The sequence below is a fragment of the Nycticebus coucang genome, chromosome 2 (assembly GCF_027406575.1).
Source record: "Nycticebus coucang isolate mNycCou1 chromosome 2, mNycCou1.pri, whole genome shotgun sequence".
NCBI classification, from domain to species: domain Eukaryota; kingdom Metazoa; phylum Chordata; class Mammalia; order Primates; family Lorisidae; genus Nycticebus; species Nycticebus coucang.
The window spans coordinates 119,609,169-119,632,100 of record NC_069781.1 but is presented as its reverse complement, the minus strand read 5'-3'; the positions used below and the strand labels follow the sequence as shown (position 1 = coordinate 119,632,100).

The 22,932-nt window shown below is 45.0% G+C and overlaps 2 protein-coding genes across 4 annotated transcripts; one reads left to right on the top strand and one right to left on the bottom strand.

The window, feature by feature from the left end:
• Window positions 1-488: 488 nt before the first annotated feature.
• MRPL46 (mitochondrial ribosomal protein L46) lies at window positions 489-8,898 on the bottom strand. The gene is made up of 4 exons (XM_053581703.1): window positions 8,640-8,898; window positions 6,914-7,097; window positions 5,694-5,867; window positions 489-873 (listed from the first exon to the last, which is right to left on the bottom strand). Exons 1-4 carry the CDS (start codon window positions 8,865-8,867, stop codon window positions 623-625), a joined length of 837 nt encoding a protein of 278 aa, XP_053437678.1. The 5' UTR covers window positions 8,868-8,898; the 3' UTR covers window positions 489-622.
• Window positions 8,899-8,939: 41 nt separating this feature from the next.
• Window positions 8,940-17,919, top strand: MRPS11 (mitochondrial ribosomal protein S11). 3 transcript variants are annotated; one of them, XM_053581707.1, is made up of 7 exons: window positions 8,940-9,066; window positions 9,163-9,301; window positions 9,428-9,544; window positions 12,462-12,560; window positions 14,843-14,972; window positions 16,691-16,756; window positions 17,531-17,919. In XM_053581707.1, the coding sequence occupies exons 2-7, from the start codon at window positions 9,237-9,239 to the stop codon at window positions 17,636-17,638; spliced, it is 585 nt and encodes a 194-aa protein (XP_053437682.1). In that variant the 5' UTR covers window positions 8,940-9,066; window positions 9,163-9,236; the 3' UTR covers window positions 17,639-17,919. The 3 variants fall into 3 exon arrangements, with proteins under 3 accessions (XP_053437682.1, XP_053437681.1, XP_053437679.1); XM_053581706.1 differs by having other exon boundaries at window positions 8,948-9,062; XM_053581704.1 differs by having other exon boundaries at window positions 8,973-9,054.
• The last annotated feature ends 5,013 nt before the right edge of the window (window positions 17,920-22,932 follow it).

The window sequence follows — 22,932 nt, the reverse complement described above, 5'->3', positions numbered from 1 at the left end:
GAGCTGCAACCCAGACACAAGAGTTCAGTATCCTCCTCTAGCACCACCGGGAACTTGCAGCAGGGCATGAGTCACAACCTGGCCAAGGTACCTCCAGTACTATTTTAAACAGGTAAGATATGATTCAATTCTTTTCAAATACAAAGTACTTTTAGGAGGGAAGGGAGGGCAAAATTATTTCCTATGCTAGATTGAGACATTTTCACATCACGTGGAAAAAGAAGGAAAATAAAATGGAAAATGGCTAAGAAACTATATAGATCTAGCTTTATCTCATGGGCCTACAAGCTTTCATAGAACTCAAGGGTTTTAGGTCGATTCCTTCCTTGTTGTTTCTTCCTGAGCCATGTTAGCTGATTCACTATAATACAATGCAATATTTGACTATCACTTTGGGGGAAATATGGAAAGGCACCCTAAGACGTGAGGCCCTCTGTTCATTGGAAGAAGGCAGTAGTCCCCAATGGGCAAATCAGCTGAGACCAACACAATAAAAGACTCGTTTATTTCTCAGAATTTAGTCTGCTACGTGGCATTACCTGCAAATGTGGGGCAATCACACATGTCTTTGAGGCCCTAATCCCAGACTTGTCTAAGCATTGTTGGTAGGCAGCTCAGTCCATCAGAGGTTCAAAAGAAATCTCCTAACCTGGGCCAGGTATTTTGGTTTCAAATAGTCACCCAGCTCTTCCTTAGTGACCCACACATGATGGCCCTTCTTCCCAGCCTGGGTAAAATCTCCAGTTAGTAGTAGTGCTTTGAAGAAGAATACTTTGGCCCCGAGGTTACTTTCTGTCCGCATTGCCTGGGGGAACTTGAACTTGTAGTGTCCACAGGGTGCATTTCCTAGGAACTTGGCTTCTATGTTGTTTTCTGAGAGGCGGAAAAAAAAAACAAAATTGGAAGATAAGGACATATCCATCTGCTTACTATGGCTCTTAAAATCACAGCACGTCTCTACAAGATCCAGACCTGAGGTAAAAGCAATCCCTAGGAGTGAGGACCAGGGCCATTCCAGAAAAGAACCTCTTTCCCTCTCAATCCAAATGCTTCCTGGGCCGTGGAGTCCAGATTCAGTGGGTTCATTCCCAAGTGCCAAGTTGATGCTTTTAGACTGGCAGACAGAAATGCAATTAAAATAACACTGCCAGGGAGGAGAAGCACCTAGCTTCTACATTCAACCCAGTCACCAACTGTGAATGAAGGACCAGGGAACTTGGTCTACTAGTATAAAGTAAAGTACATCCACCTTCAAAAGGGGGAGGTGGGGTGTCATATGGAATGCATTAAAAGGACTTCAGACTTGACTTCTACAGGGTGAAAATGTTATTAAAAAGTTAAAAGACAAAGACAGATGAGTAGACAACATCTGCAATCTATAACTAAGAGTTAATAACCTCAATCCAGCATTTTAAAGGATGAAGAAATGACGGATTAATTAATAAACGGCATGTGAAAAACTGGCTAACTAAACGAGATCCTTTGCTCAGTTCTCACATCAAAATTGATATTATACAGATATGGAACAATGATTTAACAAGAGAAAATTTAAACTTTCACAAAAGATTTGTTCACTCTGGATGGCAGTTTCATGGGCATTTAGCATTTTCTAAATTTTTAAATTTTTCATTAAAGAAGAGACCAGAGTGGATCATCACTTGAGCTCAGGAGTTCAAGACCAGCCTGAGCAAGAGAGAGACCCTGTCTCTACCAAAAATACAAAAATTAGCCAGGTATCATGGCAGATGCCTGTAGTCCCAGTTACTCAGTAAGCTGAGTCAAGAGGATTGCTTAAACCTAAGAATTTGAGGTTGCTATGAGCTATGATGACACCACAGAACTCTAATCAGGGTGACAGGGTGAGACTCTATCTCAAAAAATAAATAACTAAAAAAAATAATAATAATAATAATGGTTGGGAATAAAGAAGGGACTATTTAGAACAGATCAGGTAGAACTCAAGATGTCAGAGTAAGGTCAAGGATAACTCTCAGGTCACTGGTCAAGGGAACAGATAAGCAGTGGTATCAATAAGCAGGCAGAAAGAAAAAAAGAAATATCAATTCTGAATGTACTAAAATCTCAGTGAGACAAAGATTCTCACCTGTTCCAAGGGAAATCCATACCTACATTCTTCTAACTGAAATTTTTATAAACATCAAAATTTCTGCCCTTCTACCACACGAAGACACAGCGAGAAGGTGGTGCCATCTATGATCGGAAGAATCAGAATTGACCAGCTGCAGTCTAGGCCCTGTCCACAACCCTCAAGAAATCACCCAAGAATCTGGACTCCTGGGGGACAGGCCTCCAGACCTCAGAGTGAGAGTGGAGGGGAGTGCTGGGAGCTCAGAATTGCAGGTCAAGTTCCAGATCATTCTCAGCACCTGGAGAGCGCTTCTCATTCAATGCCCTCTTCCAAGGGTTACCACTGTTCTGACCTCCAGCATTGTGATGAGTCCTGCCTATTTTTGAACTTCATATAAGTGGAATCATATAAAAATAGTTTGTCCCTGCCCAGACCTCCCTAAGAGCTGCACCACAACCGCGATTCGGCACGGGCCCAGACGTTGGTAAGAGCTGCGCTGCAACCCCCGACCCGCGACCCACGCCCACCTCACCTCCGCATGCCCTGACTAGGAACTGCAGGAGCCGCAAAACCCCGAGTCCTCCCCCTGTATAGTCCCTGCCTCCACACCGGCCAGCTCGTCTGGCCAGGGACTCTGGTAGCCGCGTGCCCTCCAGAGCCCTCCCTGCCTCTGCACAGAGCCCTTCTCCTGGCCAGAGACCACTGGAGCCTTGGGCTCTCTGTGCCAAAGTCACTAGGCACCAGGCACTCCCAGAACCGTGAGCACCACCCCCCGCCCTGTTGCTGGATCTGGGTGTGTCACACTCCAGAGCTGCTTCCACAACCAGAACTCCCTGGCTGGGGCAGCCCCAGAGGAACTACACAGAGTCACTCCCTACAAAGATCCAGCAACAATAGTGATCCTGCTGGGATCTAATCTTGGAGAGACACCTCCCCAACTCTGAGGGTGGCCAGAGGCAATGGTGAAAAACAACTATGAGGCAAAATAAACAGAAAAACTCTGGCAATATGAATAATCAGAGTAGATCAACTTCCCCAAGGATCAATGGGGCAGACACAGCACAAGATCCCATGCACAAATAGTTGAGATGTCAGAAATCGAATTCAGAATCTGGATAGCAAATAAGATCAAATTAGAATTCCAAGCAGTAACCCAAAAGATATCTCAAGAATTCAATTAATTCAAAGACCAAATGACCAAAGATTTTGACACATTGAGACAAGAAGTTGCAGCCCTCAAAGATCTGAAAAACACAGTAGAATCCCTCAGTAACAGAATGGAGCAAGCAGAAGAAAGGATTTCCGACATTGAAGACAAAGCTTTCCAATGCTCCCAAAGTCTCAAAGAGGAAGAGAAATGGAGGGCAAAAAACAGATCACTCTCTCAGAGAGCTCTGGGATAATTCAAAGAAAACTAATATTCGTCTTATAGAGATCCCCAAAAGCGACGAAGTGGCTTCACAAGGCACAGAGTCTCTTCTCCATGCTTATGGCTGGGAAGAATCAACATTGTTAAAATGTCTATACTACCCAAAGAAATATATAATGTTAATGCAATTCCTATTAAAGCTCCATTGTCATATTTTAAAGATCTTAAAAAATAAGACTTCGTTTTATATGGAATCAGAAAAAAACTCGAATAGCCAAAACATTACTCAGCAATAAAAACAAAGCAGGAGGAATCACGCTACCAGACCTGAGACTGTACTATAAATCGATAGTGATCAAAACGGCATGGTACTGGCACAAAAACAGAGAAGTAGATGTCTGGAACAGAATAGAGAACCAAGAGATGAATCCAGCTACTTACTGTTGATCTTTGACAAGCCAATTACAAACATTCAGTGGGGAAAACATTCCCTATTTAACAAATGGTGCTGGCAACCTGTAAAAGACTGAAACTGGACCCACACCTTTCACCATTAACTACGATAGACTCTCACTGGATAAAAGATTTAAACTTAAGACATAAAACTATAAAAATACTTGAAGAAAGTACAAGGAAAACTCTTGAAGGAATCGGCCTGGGTGAATATTTTATGAGGAGGACTGCCCAGGCAATTGAAGCAGTATAAAAAATACATTACTGGGCGGAGCCTGTGGCTCAGTGAGTAGGGCGCCGGCCCCATATGCCGAGGGTGGCGGGTTCAAACCCAGCCCCCGGCCAAACTGCAACAAAAAAATAGCCGGGCGTTGTGGCGGGCTCCTGTAGTCCCAGCTGCTCCGGAGGCTGAGGCAAGAGAATCGCGTAAGCCCAAGAGTTAGAGGTTGCTATGAGCCGTGTGACACCACAGCACTCTACCCGAGGGCAGTACAGTGAGACTCTGTCTCTACAAAAAAAAAATAAATAAATAAATAAATACATTACTGGGACCTGGTCAAACTAAAAAGCTCCTGCACAGCCAAGATCATAATAAGTAAAGCAAGCAGACAGCCCTCAGAACGGGAGAAAACAATTGCAGGTTATTCCTCCCAATAAAGGTTTAATAACCAGAATCCACAGAGAACTCAAATGTATTAGCAAGAAAAGAACAAGTGATCCCATCTCAGGGTGGGCAAGGGACTTGAAGAGAAACTTCTCTAAAGACAGACGCACGATCTACAGACACATGAAAAAAAGCTCATCATCCTTAATCATCAGAGAAATGCAAATCAAAACTACTTTGCGATATCACCTAACCCCAGTAAGAGTAGCCCACATAACAAAATCCCAAAACCAGAGATGTTGGCGTGGACGTGGAGAAAAGGGCACACTTCTACACTGCTGGTGGGAATGCACACTAATATGTTCCTTCTGGAAGGATGTTTGGAGAATACTTAGAGACCTAAAAATAGACCTGCCATTCGATCCTATAATTCCTTTACTAGGTTTATACCCAGAAGACCAAAAATCACAATATAACAAAGACATCTGCACCAGAATGTTTATTGCAGCCCAATTTATAATTGCTAAGTCATGGAAGAAGCCTAAGTGCCCATTGACCCACGAATGGACTAGGAAATTGTGGTACATGTATACCATGGAATATTATGCAGCTTTAAAGAAAGATGGAGACTTTACCTCTTTCATGTTTACATGGATAGAGCTGGAACATATTCTTCTTAGCAAAGTATCTCAGGAATGGAAGAAAAAGTATCCAATGTACTCAGCCCTACTATGAAGCTAATTTATAGCTTTCACATGAAGGCTATAACCCAACTATAACACAAGAATATTGGGAAAGGGCCAAGGAAGGGGAAGGGAGGGGGGAGGTTAGGGTGGAGAGAGGGTAATGGGTGGGGTCACACCTACAGTGCATCTTAGAATGGGTACAGGCGAAACTTACTAAATGCAGAATACAAATGTCTACATTCAATAACTAAGAAAATGCCATGAAGGCTATGTTGAACAGTTTGATGAGAATATATCAGATTATATATGAAACCAGCACATTGTACCCCTTGATTGCACTAATGTACACAGCTATGATTTAACAATAAAAAATAAAATTTCCATTAACCTTCCCACCCCCTTCTGTAAACCAATTCTCATAATCATCTTATAAAGCCCCTAGTCAAGTCTGAAGTGAATCTTGTGAAATTTAGAGGAAGGCAGAGAACCCACCTGACAGTGTGGCCAGAGTTCGCTCAGCTGTTCCTCGAAGAGTCTCTCCAGGCTGCCATTCTGCTTGGGGTAGCATCCAAATATCTTGGTCTCCAAGCTTCTCTCTGACTAACAGGATAAGGTTCCTGTCCAGCTTCCGGTGCAATGAAGTTCGGTCATTCTTATTATCGGCTTCTATAAAGACACAGGGAAAGAGAAGGCAAGAAGATGGTGGTCTGATCTTCCAGAACAAAGGAGCTTTGAGTTTTACAATTTTCCTTTAAGGAACAGCCATGATGCATGCCTTAAAAGAGTTTATAACTGAATTACAACTCTGACTCATCTAATTGTGATCTCTTACAGGAAAGAGTCTCACAATCTTGAGGCAACTAAAAGGTGAGAAGAAGAAATCAAGAGGTGAACTTCTTTGAACTGCAAGCCATACCTTGGGCTTTGAAAAAGGAATGGCCGTACTAACTCAAACATTATATCATTGATTTGGATGCTATCACTGACTTAACTAGCACCTAGCGTCTGTTTTTCAGTCTTCATCTGTGAAACAAGGATAATAGAATCCAACTTCCTGCTTTAAGAGGGATTTCGGATAAAACATAGGAACTACTAGAAAAAGCCTCTTACACTCCCAAACTAGGTGTTGAATGCAGATAATATAAAGGTGAACTGAGAAAGAAAATGCTATCTCAGTACCCTTATCTCTCACTCAAAAACAACACAGGCTTGGGCGGCGCCTGTGGTTCATTGAGTAGGGCGCTGGCCCCATACACCAAGGGTGGTGGGTTTGAACCCAGCACCAGCCAAACTGCAACAACAACAAAAAAAAAAAAACATAGCCAGGCGTTGTGGCGGGTGCCTGTAGTCCAGCTACTTGGGAGGCTGAGGCCAGATAATCGGCTAAGCCCAAGAGGTGGAGGTTGCTGTGAGCTGTGATACCATAGCACTCTACCAAGGGTGACAGAGTGAGACTTTGTCTCTAAAAAATAAATAAATAAATAAAATAAAAACAAAAATAACACAGGCCTTTTTAAAAGTTAATGTTAGATGTGAGAAACAGGGAAAAGAACTTACTTTTCTTCCACCTGAAAGTTTTGTTACTTGAAATTATTTGTTACTTCCTCTATCTCATTCTGAAAGAGGTTACTGTGACGGCAGGGACTAAGCAACTGTTCTTTATTTGGGAACCAGACTACCCTTTTTTCCGCTCTGGCCCAAAGATTACAAACCTGTTACGCGAGCTCCGGGTTTGAACTGTAGGAATGTCTGTTCCCACATATCTTCCAAATCTTGCGCCAGCAATATATCTTCATCTTCTTCATCATAGAAGTCAGCTTTCTTCCTTGCCAGTCGCTGACTTTCTTCCAGACCACGAAGCTCATGGTCTGAATACAGGCTTTTCTCTATCTCAATCTGGGAAAATTAAAACAGCAAAAAACTAACTCAATCTGGAAAAATTAAAAGGAAGAAAAAAGAATAAATAGAGCTAGAATACATTTGGCAAGCTCAGAAGTTTATCACCCAACATAATCAGACATACAATCAAAATACTGCAGACCAGAAAGGGGGCACCTGCACCTTGAGCTTGAATTACATTTGCCAAAAGGTAAAAATGTGATTGGGGGTGAAGACTGATGTAAAAAACAAAGAGCTAGGACAGGCACTACCTAACTACTTTCCATGCTCCATTAATGTCAGTCTTTGATCAGAATCTCACTCACCAAGGACTTTCTTGCCTCAGAGGCTTTACAGATGCTGTTTATTCTTCCTGGAATGTTTATTCACATTCTTTCTCCTGGGAGATTTGTACTCATCCTTCTAATCTTAATTTAAATATCATTTTCTCAGAGAGACATTCCTTGACATATTTTTTTGGGAGAAAGGGTCTCACTACATCACCCAGACTACTCTTGAACTCCTGGCCTCAAGCAATCTTGCTGCCTCAGGCCTTCCAAGTAGTTGGGATTATAAGCTCATAAAATCATGAATCATAAAAATCAAAATTAGAGAGCAGTGCCTGTGGCTCAAAGGAGTAGGGCGCCGGCCCCATATACCGGACGTGGCAGGTTCAAACCCGGCCCCGGCCCAAAACTGCAAAAATAAAAAAAAAATTAAAAAATCAAAATTAGATATCCTGGCTAAACATTCTTACAGTACCTGTGTTTTCCTCTACAATTAGTCATGTGAATATTTGGTACTGACTTAGTCCCTCACTCCACCAGGCTGAAGCTGAGCACCTTAACTACATTTGTCTCATTCATTACAGTATCTCTATCACTTAACACAAGGATACATAGTATGTGCTCTAAACATCTGCAGGGGTAATAAACATCTGTCGAGTAAGTAAATAAACTGAGCATAAAGCACAGATGCATATAGCTCTCAGCAGACCAAGACAAAAACATCTCAGATTCTAGGAAAACGAATCACTACCCCTTCGATCACTACCTGTGGGGATTTATCCTCAGTCATTATGCTCAGTTTGTGCCCACGTTTCCTCATCTACCCTTTGCAAAAATAGCCCTGTGAGGTAAAACAGAGCAGAGTTTATCACATGTATCTTACAGACGTGCCCGCTGCCTCCCATACTTCCTCCTTAACACTCATCCCATCACAGAGCTTCTCCCCTACAAACTGTGAGTTCTTTGTGACAGTGATTCTGGTTCGCCACGGGATCCCTACGGTGTTACGTTAACAAGGACAGCATCTCCAAAAAAGTGCCTAAAGTGACGACAAACAAAACCAAATAAAAGGGAAACTTTTTGTTAGGTACCTACTAAGTATCATAATCAAGCCAGGTACCATTTTGCAGGTAAGTACAGTACACGTTCAGAGAGGTGAAATGGCTCGCTCAAAGTAACACAGACTAACTGGTACTCCAGGTGGGTTCGAAGTCAGGCCCACCTGCTGCTAATGCTTCTCCAACGTTACCTTGAACCCACATCTTAGTCCCACCTGCTTTAGCAAAGCCTCCATCTCTTCCTGCAATGGAGTCAAGGGCTTGGAGACTAGCGGCGGTCGCTGCAGACACAATGCGCCCAACAGACGCCATGGAGATCCTTTGTTTAGGGGTGCGGCCACTAAAGCCAGGCTTCGAGAACCCAAGTTACCAGCCCAGAGCCTCTCGAACCGCCGCCACTCCCTCGCCACTCCTAACAGAGTCCGCCTAGCGGGCGCCGCCATTTTCCTGCCCTCCCACAATGTACCGCGGCTCCCAGAAGGGATCTCAGCCAACCGCATGTTCCCATAAGGCAGCGCGGGAGCAGCAAGCCCGGGAGAGCTCAGGCCCCAGAACTACTAGGACGGACCATTCCAATGTGAAGGGGTGGATGAAGATATCTGAACATTAAAAATGGGAGGAAATCACCAAGTGAATCAGCGAATATAGTTTTTGTGGTGCATTTAACTTTAATAAAAAACATTTGTTCGACTTCATTTGGAGATCAGATGACTTACCCATCTGTACCCTCCCCCACAGGTGCTCCTGGTACAGGCGCCGCTCCTGCTAATACAGTCGCTACCGACGGGAGCTGACTAGGGTCAATTTAAGTCATGCAGGTTGTAAGAAATGCGGGGTTTCGATTCCTATGGTCTCGGACCCGGCCCGGAACGACCAGGTAAAGATAATTACCTCCCGGACTCCCTGGACACTGCAGAGGCCACGCTCCTGCCTATGCCCATGAACAACCTGGGCTCCAGTGGCCGTTAGGCCCTGGCGCTCCCTGAGCTTTTCCTCCCCGCAGGGTCGTGGTCGGGGCGCCGGTTGGGACCATCCACACCCAGGCGCCGGAGCTGCAAGACGCGGCGGCGGAGCAAAAAGTTGAAGTGAAGACGGCGGCTCCGAGCCGCAGCAGCTTCAGGTGAGCGCCGCCTAGATCCAGCCCTTGAGAGCCCTGCAGCCTGTGACTCTTGCCCACCACCTTCCGGAGTCAGAGTCAGTGAATTTTCAGCTCCCTGACTTGCCATCCGTGAGGCCTTGTGCACATCAATCTCTGATTTTAAGCTTTCTCGTCTAAAAACGGGGATAACTCTGAGAGAAGTTGTTGTAAGAATCAAATAAGATGAGCCTTGGCACAAAGTAGATGTTCGGTGAACATTTGTTGAATGAATGAGTGACTATTAAGTGAACATAACATGTACAGTGTATCAGCTTTCTTTCTAACACTGAGCTCATGTCAGACGAACAACCTTCTCTGCCTAGGAACGAAATAGAAAGAGCGGGCCACAGTGTAAAGTAATGGCACAGATTGTCAGACACTTATTAAAGAAGGTCCAGGGTGGCTTTTGTGCTCAGCCCTGGGAACTGGCATCTTGCTTTCCACTAGTGTGCCACCTCTATGACCTAGATGTGTACACATCCACCATAACTTCACATTCATTTAACGTCTATGAGAATCCGTATGTCAGACACTATGCTAGGTACTGGGAATACAAATACCAAAGATCATTCCTCCCTACTGGTAATTCAGTCTTTCATAGAAGATAAATATGTAAATGTTTTCACTGTAATGTGATCAGTAGTACAATGAAAGTGAGAACTGATAGAAATTGTGAAAGAGTAAGTGTCTCCCTCCTGAGGAAATCAGGCAAGACTGCAGAGAAGATAACCTGAAGCTATAAAGAACCTTGAAAAGTAAATTGAATGCGAGTTCAGCTGGACAAGACGAAGTGATTATTGGAGGCAAAATAAGTCTGTGTAAAGGCATGCATTGTGCAAGAACATGGTGTATTCAGCTGTGTGTGTGGTGCAAATGAGGCCAGCAAGACAAGAACGAATGGGAATGTCAGTGAGGGTGTTGTCTGTCACACTGTAGCTTTCACACTGTCCCACTGCAGGATGTGAAGGGCTGCTGAAGGAACCTAAAACAAGATTCTGTTGTAGTCATTCAGCAATGCCAAGCTCTATTAAAAGTGTTGGAGATATATCCCTGGCAAAACAGACAAAAAGCCCTGCCCTCATAGAATTTCAATTCTAGTGGGTGGGAGACAGTAAATAGAAAACAAGTAACACATGGGTGTGAAACAGTTAGGGGAGGGGAGGTTCCGCAGGGTAGGACTTCAGCCGTTTATTCTGAATGAGGTGGGAAGCCACTGGAGAGTTTTGAGTAGAGGATTGACTTGATATTGTTTACATTTTCAAGGGAGTTTCTTTGGCTGCTGTATTAACATTAAACCATAAAGGTCTAAGAATGGAAGCTAGGAGAAGTCATCTAAGCAATTAGAATACTACTCAAATAATCCAGGCAAGAAATGGTGGCTTACACCAGGGCAAAGCAGTGACAGTAGTATAAATGGCTAGACTGATACATTTTGAAGGTACAGCCAGAAGATTTTTTACTATAAGGTGGGAGAAAAAGAGAAGAGTCAAGATTCTCAACACTTGGCCTAAACAACTGGCAAGATGGAGTTGTCATTTACTAAGATGGGGAAGAGTGAAGGAGTTTGAATTGGAGTGGTCAAGTTTGAGATATTTAATTAACATACAAGTGAAGACACAATGTAGATGGTAGGAAATGGAGTTCAGGGAACAGATCTGGGATGGAGATATACATTTGGGCAACATCATCATGTAGATGGTAAAAACCATGAGAAGACAAGATTATCAACAGAGTAAGTGTAGATGAAGAGGTCCAAAGATTGAAACTCAGAGTACTCTTGATATTTAGAGATTTAGGAGATGAGGAAGCAACATACAAAAAAAAGAACTTGGAGTAAGGCATTAAGAAAGTCAGGTGAGGCCCAGTACGGCAGCTCATGCATATAATCCTAGCACTCTGGGACCAAGGTGGGTGGATCTCCTGAGTTAGCAAAGCAAGACATCCCTCCCCCCACTCCTGTCTCTACTAAACAAAAAAAAAACTAGCTGATGCTATAGCAGGTGCCTGTAGTCCCAGGTACTTGGGAAGCTGAAATAGGAGGCTCGCTTAAGCCCAAGAGTTTGAAGTTGCTGTGAGCTATGATAGCACAGCACTCAACCCAGACTCCATCCAGAATTCTAGGACAGAGCTTAAGCATCTGGATGCTTCACAGATGACTGATGTTCAGCCTACGTTGACTACTACTGGTCTGGTACAGGGGCTGGCAAACCACACATGGCCTGGGGCCAATCTGGCCAGTTGCCTGTTCTTGTAAATAGAGCTTTATTGGAACACAGCCACACATCTTAGTTTACTGTTGTCTGTGGCTGTTTTCGTGATATATAAGCAGAGTTTAGTAGTTGGGACAGAAACCTTGTGGCAAATAAAAGCTAAAATATTTACTCTCTGGTCCTTTATGGAAAGTCTGCTATCTTCTATTTTAGGATACTGAATTTTTTTATAGTAATGATGTTATGAGTATTAAAATATTACATCTTTTTTATAAAGTAGAGTCTATATTGTCTGTGGTTGATGAAACAAGAAACAGGTTGAAGTTTGGAGAAAGAGTAGACTATAAATACCTGAAAATAGTAACATGATTATACTAGCAAGGACAAGGAAGATGTGGAATATGAATGCACATCTCTTTCTATGGCAAAAAGTTACTAATGTCCTAACATCTGCAAGACAAGAAACAACGTTGTTATCACAGCAGTCACAGACATGGCGGTAGCACCAAAAGGATTGGAAAGGAATGGTGAGAACAGGGTAGGGGCAGAGGCCTGCTGTTTTTCATTATGGATTCATCTGTACTATTTTGATTTTTTTTAAAAACATATGATAGATTTATTTGATTTTTTTTTTTTTTTTTTTTTTTTAAGCAGCACAATTTTAAAGAAAATGTTTCTTCTAATTGCAGCATTTATCCTCCCATTCCGGGAGAGGAGAGCCCTCTGAGGTGGGCAGGAAAGAAGTTTGAGGAGATCCCGATTGCACACATCAAAGCCTCCTACAACAAGTAAGCAAGAAGGTTGTACCTAGGCAGCTCCACTGGGGTGCCTTTCTGCTTCACCAGGAGTTCCCCATGAATACCGGGGATGGAAGTCAGGGTACCTCCATGCTGTCTGATGGGGCTAATGTAGAGGGCACCCCCATCCTACCACCGCTTACTCCTTCTTATTTGGGGAAACCACCCTCTATCTTTATAAAGTGTACTTAAGTTTCATTAAAGTGTGAAATAGGTTGGGCATATCATATTTATTGGATTTCTTGACTTGTCCGTAGCCCAGTAGTTAGGGCACCAGCCACATACACCAGGGCTGGTGGGTTTGAACCCGGCCAGGGCCTGCTAAACAACAATGACAACTACAACAACAAAAAAAAAATAGCCAGGCATTGTGGCGGGCACCTGTAGTCCAGCTACTTGGGAGGCTGAGACAAGAGAATCACTTAAACCCAAGAGTTAGAGATTGCTACCAGGGTGTCATAGTGAAACTCTTCAAAGAAAAGGTGGGGAGGGGGACTTGCCATCCGTAGTTCAGTGGTTAAGGGCACTGGCCACATGCACCTGGGGTGGCAGGTTCAAACCCGGCCTGAGCCTGCTAAACAACAATGACAACTGCAACAACAACAACAAATAGCTGAGCGTTGTGGTGGCCTCCTGTAGTCCCAGCTACTTGGGAGGACGAGGCAAGAGAATCACTTAAGCCCAAGAATTTGAGGTTGCTGTGAGCCACAGCACTCTACCAAGGGCGACATAGTGAGACTCTGTCTCAAAAAAATAAAAAAAATTTCTTTGCTTTCCTTGAGAATAGTGTTTGATGGTTTTGCTCAAGATTTGGAGAATTGTAGGGGCAGATGGTGCCACCATGAAGGCACATACTAAGTGTTGCTCAGTACCGAGAGATAGGGGCTGCATGATGTATAAATTAGAAGAGAGATAATTTACAAATACATAACTCACAAATAAACTAACCAAAATGTAAACCTCCCAATAAGTGTTGTGTCTTTTAAGTACTTACCTCGGCCGCTGTGCACTGACCTTGTACAAGAGTTAAATGTGAGTGGTGAATTTAAAGTGACAAGACTAGTATTCTTGTGTGGCTTACAAACAGGTTCCAAGGGAGTTCCCAACTATGTGTTGGCAACAGAAACATAGCTAGCATTAGTGACAACTCTGCCTGCTTGGAAATGTGCTCGGTACTTGGCCATAGCCTGCCCAGCAAGCAATTTAGAGTAAGAGTACAAGAGACTTTGTAATCACAGACTAGAGTGTGGGTTCCAAATGAGATACTGTGGGGTCTATGGCAGTGTTCATGAAAGAAAATGTCTGGCCTACTCTGTGCGCCACTACTTAGGCTGTCTCAAGCACAAGCAACTGTCTTATGCTTCTGTTCAGTGTAGAAAACCTTAGAAGCCCTGGTAGGGGAAACGGCAGAGGGTTGGCTGCAGCAGGTCTCCCCTCCAGTGGCTCCTCTGCTTCTCCTGGGAGCTATCAAGGAGGGTGATGATGGCCAAAGGCAAAATGGAAAGCACGTCTAAGAATTCCTTAAAGTCATTCTTCACTTCAATTTAATTTGTTGGAGATGATTACAAAAGAGTTTTGCTTATTTAAAATAATTTTTGATCATAGACTAGTGTGTCCTAAGCATCAAAATTATCTCATGTTTTGGAGGGTTTGGGGGTGGTTTGGGTGTTTAAGAGTCTTTATCTTTTAGAGCGATATACTGAAATATTTACAGATGAAATGATAGGCCTGGGTTTTGCTTCAAAATAGTCCATTGGTGAGGGGAATGGTAGCAGGATGTAGAGAGGAAACTGAATTGGATATGGTTGGTAATTGTTGAGCTGAGTGGAGTTCATATGTTAATATGGGAGTTCATATGTTAATATATCTGAAACTTTCCCTAATGCAAAGTCTGTTTTTTCTTTTAATTACCTGCTGTGAAACATCTAATTTCTTGTGGGAGAAAAGCCTGACAAGGACATCCTATCTAATTTAAATACTGATTACAGGAAAGACACTAGGGGGAAATTGTGGCCCCCCCTTCCTCTGGATGATGCTTACCGACTCTCAGATTGTGGAGCTCTCTTTAGGTTATATGATTTGAAAGTTTTCACTTCAGTTTAGGGGAGGATTCTAACACTTCTTGAAGTTCAAAACATGTTCATCTGTGAAGCTCAATTGGGAAACAGCTGGATGTCTTTTTCTTTCTCACCTGGGTCTCCCTGGGCACAGGTTAGTTCTCTCTTATTTCCCTGAACAATAGTTACACCCGTCTGCCTCCCCACTTTACTCAGCACACAGATCCAGGTGGTCTCCGCTGCCAACCAGCCCCTTGCCCGTACTTCCTGTGGCACGGAGGGATTTCGGAATGCCAAGAAGGGCACAGGCATCGCAGCACAGACTGCAGGCCTAGCCGCAGCAGCGGTAAGTGTTTTTTCTTCCAGTTCCCTCTGTGCTGTGTTCCGCTCTCTGCAGGGCCAATCACTGTGCGGAGAATTCTCATTAAACTAGCCTTTCAGAAGCATTTTCAGAAGCAGGGGTTTAGCAACTCCTGTTAGATGCCCTGACTTTGGAGGTGGTTTGAAGAGGTTGCCCTTTTTTCTGTCAGCTCACTAGAGGTGAAACACTTGTTAGTTCATGGTGGGAGAATTCCAGTAGGTAAAAGCCAGGATACTGAAGGCTCAAGGACCAAAGCCCACCCCTATTTAAAGGTGGGTTGTGGTTGGGGATGGTGATAATACTCTTATTTGGAGAGGACGTGGTATGGTGAGGTTCTCATACAATGTGAGTTCCAGTATCAATTGTAGCAGACCTTTCTAAAACAAATTGGCAATGTGCTGCTGTTGGTATATTTATTGGTCATTTACTATGTGCCAGACATCTTACATTCATTATCTTAATCTTCAAACAACCCTGATTATTACCCATGTTTTCAAGAGCCAATTGAGAGTCAGATAGTGCGGCTTACTCAGAGCCATGCAGCCAGTTCATTTCCCTGATCTGGACTCAGATGAGTCTGGGACCAGTCTGTGCGCTTTCTCCTGGCGCACAGGCCTCGTAAGTGTTCATGTTCTGCCAAACCAGACATATTTCTTTTTTTTTCTTTTCTTTTTTTTTTTGAGATAGAGTCTCTAGTTGTCACCCTGGGTAGAGTACTGTGGCAGCATAGCTCACAGCAACCTCCAACTCTTGGGCTCAAGTGAGTTACCTCAGTTTTTCTATTTTTAGTAGAGACAGGGTCTAGCTTTTTGTTCAGGCTGGTCTCGAACTCGTGAGCTCAAGCAGGCCACCCTTGGCTACCTTGGCCTCCCAGAGTGCTAGGATTACAGGTGTGCCACCATGCCTGGCCCAGACATATTTCTTTTTTTTTTTTTTTCCTTTTTTTTGGTCTTAGTTTTCTTCCTTTTTTCCTTCCTCCTTTTTCCCTCTCCTTTCTTTTTTATTTATTTATTTATTTTTGCAGTTTTTGGCCAGGGCTGGGTTTGAACTCACCACCTCCAGCATATGGGGCCAGCGCCCTACCCCTTTGAGCCACAGGCGGCCGCCCCCAGACATATTTCTTAAAGAAAAACCTTGACCTTAAAACACAGGAAGACACCCCAAAATATTAACTGCTGTGTATTAATTATCAAAAATCAAAATGCTGTAAATGCCCCAAAATATAACTGTTCACAGTGGGTTCTATTGGGTAGGTAATAAGAGACTTCTGTGTGTCTTCCAATTTTTTTTGTGTGTGTGTGTCTTCCAGTTTTTATAATGAGCTGCCTTTATAATCAAGAAAGAAAATTTTAACTCTAATGATTTTAAAGGATAAAAGAGTAAGTGAATATTTAGGTTCACCTTGAAGTCCAGACTGCCACCTCATGGTCTAAAATTCTACATTTGCCCACCTGAGAAAAATTGGAGTGATATTTAGGAATCTCCATTAGGTGGCGGTGCAGTCTTGGCTAAAGGGGTCACAGTTACTTCAATTCTGTGACTCATTTGAGTTAGGAGTTCTGTGGCGTCTGCTGGGTCTGTCCTGCACTGCTGCCATCTGTCCTTTGCTTCCCTCCCTTTCCCTTGCACTCTGGGTAGCAGCAGCTAGAGGTACGTGCACTAGTTCTCTCTCAGGGTACTAACTGCTTGCCCTTTCTCTCCAGAAAGCTGCAGTGAAAGGTGTGACTCACATCCGCGTTGTGGTGAAAGGCCTGGGGCCAGGGCGCCTGGTAAGTGGCCATGCTTCTCTGAAGTGTGTGTGCTTTCTTCTCTTAGGAAAGAAGTTGGGGTTTGAGAGCCAAGTACAGAGAGTGGAAAAGCAGTCTGTGGTGGATTTCCACGATGGCTTGAAGCTTCCTGTTGTTCCTATAATCTACTGAGCCCCTCAGAGCAAGCCTAGATCACTTAGTTTAATTCACCAGACATTTACTGAGTGCCTGCTGTATGCTAGGCACTGGGAATGGGCAGGGGGCTCGTGGGGGACCGTCACAAACAGATCCCTCAGGACACACTGATGAGTGCCATGTAGAGCATGTGCCCAGAGTGCTGGGAGCCCATCAGAGGAGCCTGGACCCAGCAGGGATGACCTTTCCCAGTGGCACTAGCTAGAATAATCTCTAGCTTCCCCAGGGAGGTGACCTCTCTCTGACTTAAATAATATGTACTGACAGGGGAGCAGAGGGGACATTGCAGGCAAAGGAAACTGCTTAAGGAAAGCTACAGAAGTGTGATGTTTATGGAGTGCCAAGGTCCACCAGGAGCCTTTGTTCTCAGACTGTAAAGCTCAAGGTGAAAAGCAGCAGGTGTGATGTGAGAGAATTTGGTTAAGGGGTTTGGGTGGAGACTTTGGAGAGTAGGATGGGCTGGGGATTGTAGGTATCAAAGCCAGTGGGCCTCCTGCTCTCTTCCTTCCCTTCCCCACTCAGCCCCTCTCTAAGCCCTGTCTGGAGAAGCAGTGTCATCATTTCTGAAACCATGCTTTCTCTTCCTTCTGTTCCTTCCAGTCTGCCATCAAGGGACTGACCATGGGGGGCCTGGAAGTGATCTCAATCACAGACAATACCCCCATCCCGCACAATGGCTGCCGCCCCAGGAAGGCACGGAGGCTATGATGAGAATGAAGCCTGCATTCGAACATGACCCCAAGTCTCAACCTCCAGTTGGACCTCATAAGAAGCTCACTGCAGTGCCATCCACAGAACAGTGCTTGTGGAAGTCCTTCTGGCAGGAAGGGCGAGTGTTGCCACCTTACACAGTGGCCTCTGCTTATGCCTCCAACTGAAGAGGGATGTGTCCCAGAAGTGAACTTCACCTCTTACCCATGAAGGGATCTACAGAGGCAGCCATGGCCAAGTCCCAACCTCTTCTCTGAGAAAATAAAAGAATACCTGTATCATGTTGTAATTGTGAGATTTTGCTTCCAGAGTGACAAACAGTACTCCCCACTGCCTTCTGAAAAGGAGAGGGAAAACTCCAGATAGAACGGTCAAAATGTAAATGTCAGGTGCTGTTTACCTGATACCTTCTTTTAGGTTTTAAATATTTCTTTTGTAGTCCCTTAGCCAAGGTTTCCAGAGCACCTGTTCTTATTAACAACTTGTAATTTGGCTCCACATTAGAACTTATTGCTGCCTACCTCTGGATTCTGACAAAATCAGATTTCTCCAATAGTTGGCATGTTTAAAATTTGCCCCAGCAACACGAGAGGGTTTTCTGCAAATGGACAGTAAAAGATTCCCCACGCTAAGGTGACAGCCATCCTTTATACACTCCATGGGCTTGGCAGTCACAGCACCAAGGAGGGAATGACCCTCAAGGGGGGAATGGTAGAGTTGTATGAAACAGGGTGGTGGCGGGATGGGCTTGAGTAGAACACAAATGAGGAAGTGCAGAAAAGCGAGTTGGTGTGGAACCGGGTAGGGCTGACAGGCAAGTCCAGCTCAGAACCCCCTGCCCCCCAGTAGGACCGACTGCTCCTCATTTGGGGCTCTGAGGTCCCAGGACACAGCACAGAGGCCAAAGACGTGGGTTTTAGAGACATGCCAGGAGAAAACTCTCTTCCTTCCACAGACAGAGAAGGCCAAAGGTGAGAGCCTCACCAGCAGCTGAAAAGGAATGGGCAAAAACACAAATGCACGGCTCATGGCTGCTGGCGGGAAGGGGCAGACACTGTGGACTGGCACCCCTGTGCCCGCCCAGCTAAGCAAGCAGCAGAGATCTTCCCAAACCGAGTGGAGTGAAATCTCTAAATTTCCCCCTTAAATAGGCAAGAGGCTGTGTTAAGACTATAGAAAGAAGGGGCGGCGCCTGTGGCTCAGTCAGTAAGGCGCCGGCCCCATATACCGAGGGTGGCGGGTTCAAACCCGGCCCGGGCTGAACTGCAACCAAAAAATAGCTGGGCGTTGTGGCAGGCGCCTGTAGTCCCAGCTACTCGGGAGGCTGAGGCAAGAGAATCGCTTAAGCCCAGGAGTTGGAGGTTGCTGTGAGCTGTATGATGCCATGGCACTCTACTGAGGGCCATAAAGTGAAACTCTGTCTCTACAAAAAAAAAAAAAAAAAGACTATAGAAAGAAGGAAGATCATGAACCCAGACAAGAGTTTAGAAGAAAAAATGCCTCCCTGCTTTCTCTTTCATCTTTGCAGGACTATGTAGGCTGCTGGAGGCTTGCATTAAAGTCAGTGTTGGAAGGAGTTACACTATCTCACCATGAAACTACATTAAGATACAAAGCTTAAAACCATGGGGTTCTGGAGCCTTGCACTTTGTAATGTGATATGGCATGGCCTTTATTCAAGTGGCCAGAGGCCCTGCAGCAAGCCAACAGTTCACCAGTCAGGACCTGGACAAGAAACAGTTCAGAAGGTTTGAGAGAAAAGCAGAATGAAGGTTCTTTACAGAAGAGTGGGCAGTGTTGTAGTTGCAAACAGAGGGTGAAGCTCAAAACCCCCTTCCACTGGAGATTGGCAGGGGGAGAGGAAGGGACAGTTCCCAGAACCTGGCAAGAGCTCCCAAAATCTTGACCTGGCAGAAAGGGAAAGGGAAGAAATACCCTGACTATTCCCACCCTCTGGTCTCTTCCAGGAAGGCAGGGGAATCTGGTGGTGTGGTCCGTGGGGGGCTCAGCTTCCCAGGCTACAGACTGGACCTGGAGGGGCACGTGGAGAGTGGCCAGCACAGGAGTGGAACCTCCATACATCAATGAGGAAGCATTATTTTACTCAAAACCTCAAACTCTTGGGTTCAAGCGATCCTCTTGCCTTGGCCTCTCAAGTAGCTGGAAATCTCAGTACCCTGGGTAGAGTGCTATGACATCACACCTCACAGCAACCTCAAATTCTTGGGTTCAAGTGACTCTCTTGCCTCAGCTTCCCAAGTAGCTAGGACTACAGGCACCTGCCAGAAGGCCCGGCTATTTTTAGAGACGGAGTCTCGCTGTTGCTCAGGCTGGTCTCAAACTCCTGAGCTCAAGCAGTTTACCCACCTCAGCCTCCCCAACTGCTAGGATTACAGGTGTGAGCCACTGCACCCAGCTGGCACACTCTATTATTGTCAGCTTTTGGTGCCCTTATTTCCAGCTTCCCAGTAGTGAATAAAACTAGTGCTCTCTTAAGCTGTATTATCTCTTCATCATTTGTCTTAGCTTCCCAAAGATACCCCCATATCCTTAGGAAACTAAGCATCTTCACCAAAGGCTGACCAATTAAGGTGGTTATTATTTACCTAAAATTTGGAGCTACCACAAGCCCCTTTCAGCAGCAGGTCTCTCCTTCCTAAGGAAAGAGGAGGGTGGAATGTGTGTGCACTTTCTCCAGGCAGAGAAAAGCAGAGCCCAGCGTTGGTCTGCCTAGTATTTGCATGAGCAGGGTGTTGGCATCAGCCTGTGTGATGCCCTTCCTTGTTTTCCGGCAGCAGGGCCTCAGATTATTTCCATGGTGCATCTGCAGTTTTGCTTCTAAAGCACAGAACTAGCTGCATAAGGGAAGCCTCTCCTCTTCTATGCAAGCAAAAAGACAAATGCAATTTCTTTCCTTTCAGCACAGATGCAGTGTTTTCACATCTTTCGGCCAAGGCCATCACCCAACATCAAGATGTACTGTCACTGCCCAAACAAGCCTGTTTAATAGTAGAGTCCCTATATGCTACTAGAATGGCACTTAGTACTTTGAGAGAAAGCACTTCCCAATTGCATCTGCCAGCAAACTGGCTCCAACATGTCTGATTAAAAGAAAATGCATATATACCTTCCCCTGGGCTCCTTTATTCTTTTTTTCTAGTCATTTTTTCCCTATTCTAGAAAGACATCACTTTTTAAATCTGGGTACTATCAGCCCAACATGATGGAACAGTCACTGTCAAAGCAGAAATTTGTCCATTCAGCCAAACAGAGCCAACAAGAGTTGGTCCACAAACACAGAGGCTAGGCACTGGGGAGCTGCCATCTGCAGCTGTCACCACTCTGCTGGGCTGAGAGTCTAAGGAGGTGAGACAAGTGTATGGCTGAGACAGAATGAACTTCCATGAAAGAGGCATAAATGTTATTTATGTTTGAGTGAAAGAGGAATCCCCTCAGCTTAAGGGAGGGAAGGGGGCTAGGCAAGGCGGTTCACACCTGTAATCCTAATGCTCTGAGAGGCTGAGGCCGGTGGACTGCCTGAGCTCAGCAGTTTGAGACCAGCCTGAGGAAGAGTGAGACCCCCCCTCTCTAAAACTACCCGGGTATCATGGCAGGCACCTGGAGTTCCTTGGGAGGAACTCCCTTGGGAGTCTGAGGCAAGAGGATCACTTGAGCCCAAGAGTTTGAGGTTGCTGTGAGCTATGATGCCACAGCACCTTACCCAGAGTGACAAAGTGAGACCGTGTGTCAAAAAAAAAAGGCAGCTGGTTTTACAGACAAGTCTTTCTTATCAGGGTGCCAAGGACGTGCAGCTCATTATTGGAACTCTCCAGCCAGCTCTTCTTATCAGGGTCTCAGAGTCTTATGGTATAAGCATATTTCTGACAGGTTTATAACTGGACAGGTGCAAGGAGGTGATGAGCCTATGGCAAGTCTCTTATCTGAGGTACAACTACCTGTAACAGAGTCTCATAGAATGGCTTTTTCAGATCTAAGATGGGGTTAGCTTGGCCAACCTAACATCTGAGATTCAAAGTCCCTACAAAAAGCAGAGTGGCCCAGATTTAGGAAAGACAGGAGTTTAGGAAGAAGGAAGTGATGGACAGCATGCACTTCCAAAGAGGACTGTTGAGTGGAACAGTGTCCAGGAGGGACTGAGGAGGTAGAATCACCCTGACACCCGTGATCACCCATCCCTCCTGTGATGGGGAGGGGCCCTGCAGGAGCCAAAAGCCAGACTGGAATCTGTTTAACATCAAGTACCTGCTCCACTTACACCCTGCCTTTATGATGGAAGAAATCCCCAAAGGTCAAAAACCATGAAGAGATATTCAATCTTCAAGCCACATCAATCTTACTAGTAATCAAGGAAATGGAAATTAAAATGGGTTACCATCATTCCCCAAATGTAGAGATCCAATCAAAGCCAAGGTCAGATGCAACTGCCCAGGAAAAATGTGCAGAGGAAAAGACAACACCCAAGTTTATAAAACTGCAGGGTGGAGAGACTTTGGAGAAGGTGGGACAGAGACCTCTGAGTCTGGAGCTATGGAAGCCAAAGGGACTAAAGCTTCAAGAAGGAAGGAAGGAAGGTCAAAATGTAGGATGCTGCCCAGAGATCAGACAGGAGCTCTGTGAGATAAGGACTGCCCCTTGGGTTTGGCAACATGGAGGTCATGATTCATGAAAGGGATTGAGGGGTAGAAGACAGTGGGAGGTGAGGAAATAGAGACCTAGTCAAGGGTACTGAGTTTTCCAGTAAAGCCTATCTCATGGAAATGGGGGCTAAATACTTGAGGGGAGTAAAACTTTTGCCTGTGACATATGGGGCATGCAGAGGAGAGAGGCTTACAGCTGAGGAGAAGCAGACTTCAAACAGGGTCAGGAGACGAGGCTCAGAGGGAGACATGGTGTGCAATCCCAGGGACAGGCATGTCCATTACAAGCTGGGAACAGCAGCGTCTGATGTGAGCCACGTGAGCACCACCAAGGAAAACAGAACGTCCTTGGAATCAGTACACAGGGAACATTTCTTGTTCCTTTCAACATTCCATACACTTGTTCTGCAACAAAAGAGTGTGGCTCTCCCTCAGCACTTAATAGCTAGAGCCTCTTCAGAGAGAAATGTGGCAATGTCTGTCAAGACGTCAGATAGCACGGCCCTGCAGCTTCACGATTCCCCTCTGGGAACATATGTAGAGAGCAGGGCTGTCCCAGGGCTGTATCCTGACAAGTGGATACATTCTGTATCTGCATTGCCAGTGTGGTGGCCACTAGCCCCACATGGCTCT

Excerpts from the sequence above, each read along its gene's own strand:
- MRPL46 (XM_053581703.1), bottom strand. The coding sequence starts at position 8,867 with ATGGCGGCGCCCGCTAGGCGGACTCTGTTAGGAGTGGCGAGGGAGTGG. Across the intron at positions 7,098-8,639 it reads TGGAGGCTTTGCTAAAGCAG|ATTGAGATAGAGAAAAGCCT; the intron begins GTGGGACTAAGA and ends TAATTTTCCCAG. Across the intron at positions 5,868-6,913 it reads ACCCGGAGCTCGCGTAACAG|AAGCCGATAATAAGAATGAC; the intron begins GTTTGTAATCTT and ends GTGTCTTTATAG.
- MRPS11 (XM_053581707.1), top strand. The coding sequence starts at position 9,237 with ATGCAGGTTGTAAGAAATGCGGGGTTTCGATTCCTATGGTCTCGGACC. Across the intron at positions 9,302-9,427 it reads ACCCGGCCCGGAACGACCAG|GGTCGTGGTCGGGGCGCCGG; the intron begins GTAAAGATAATT and ends TCCTCCCCGCAG. Across the intron at positions 16,757-17,530 it reads GCCTGGGGCCAGGGCGCCTG|TCTGCCATCAAGGGACTGAC; the intron begins GTAAGTGGCCAT and ends TGTTCCTTCCAG.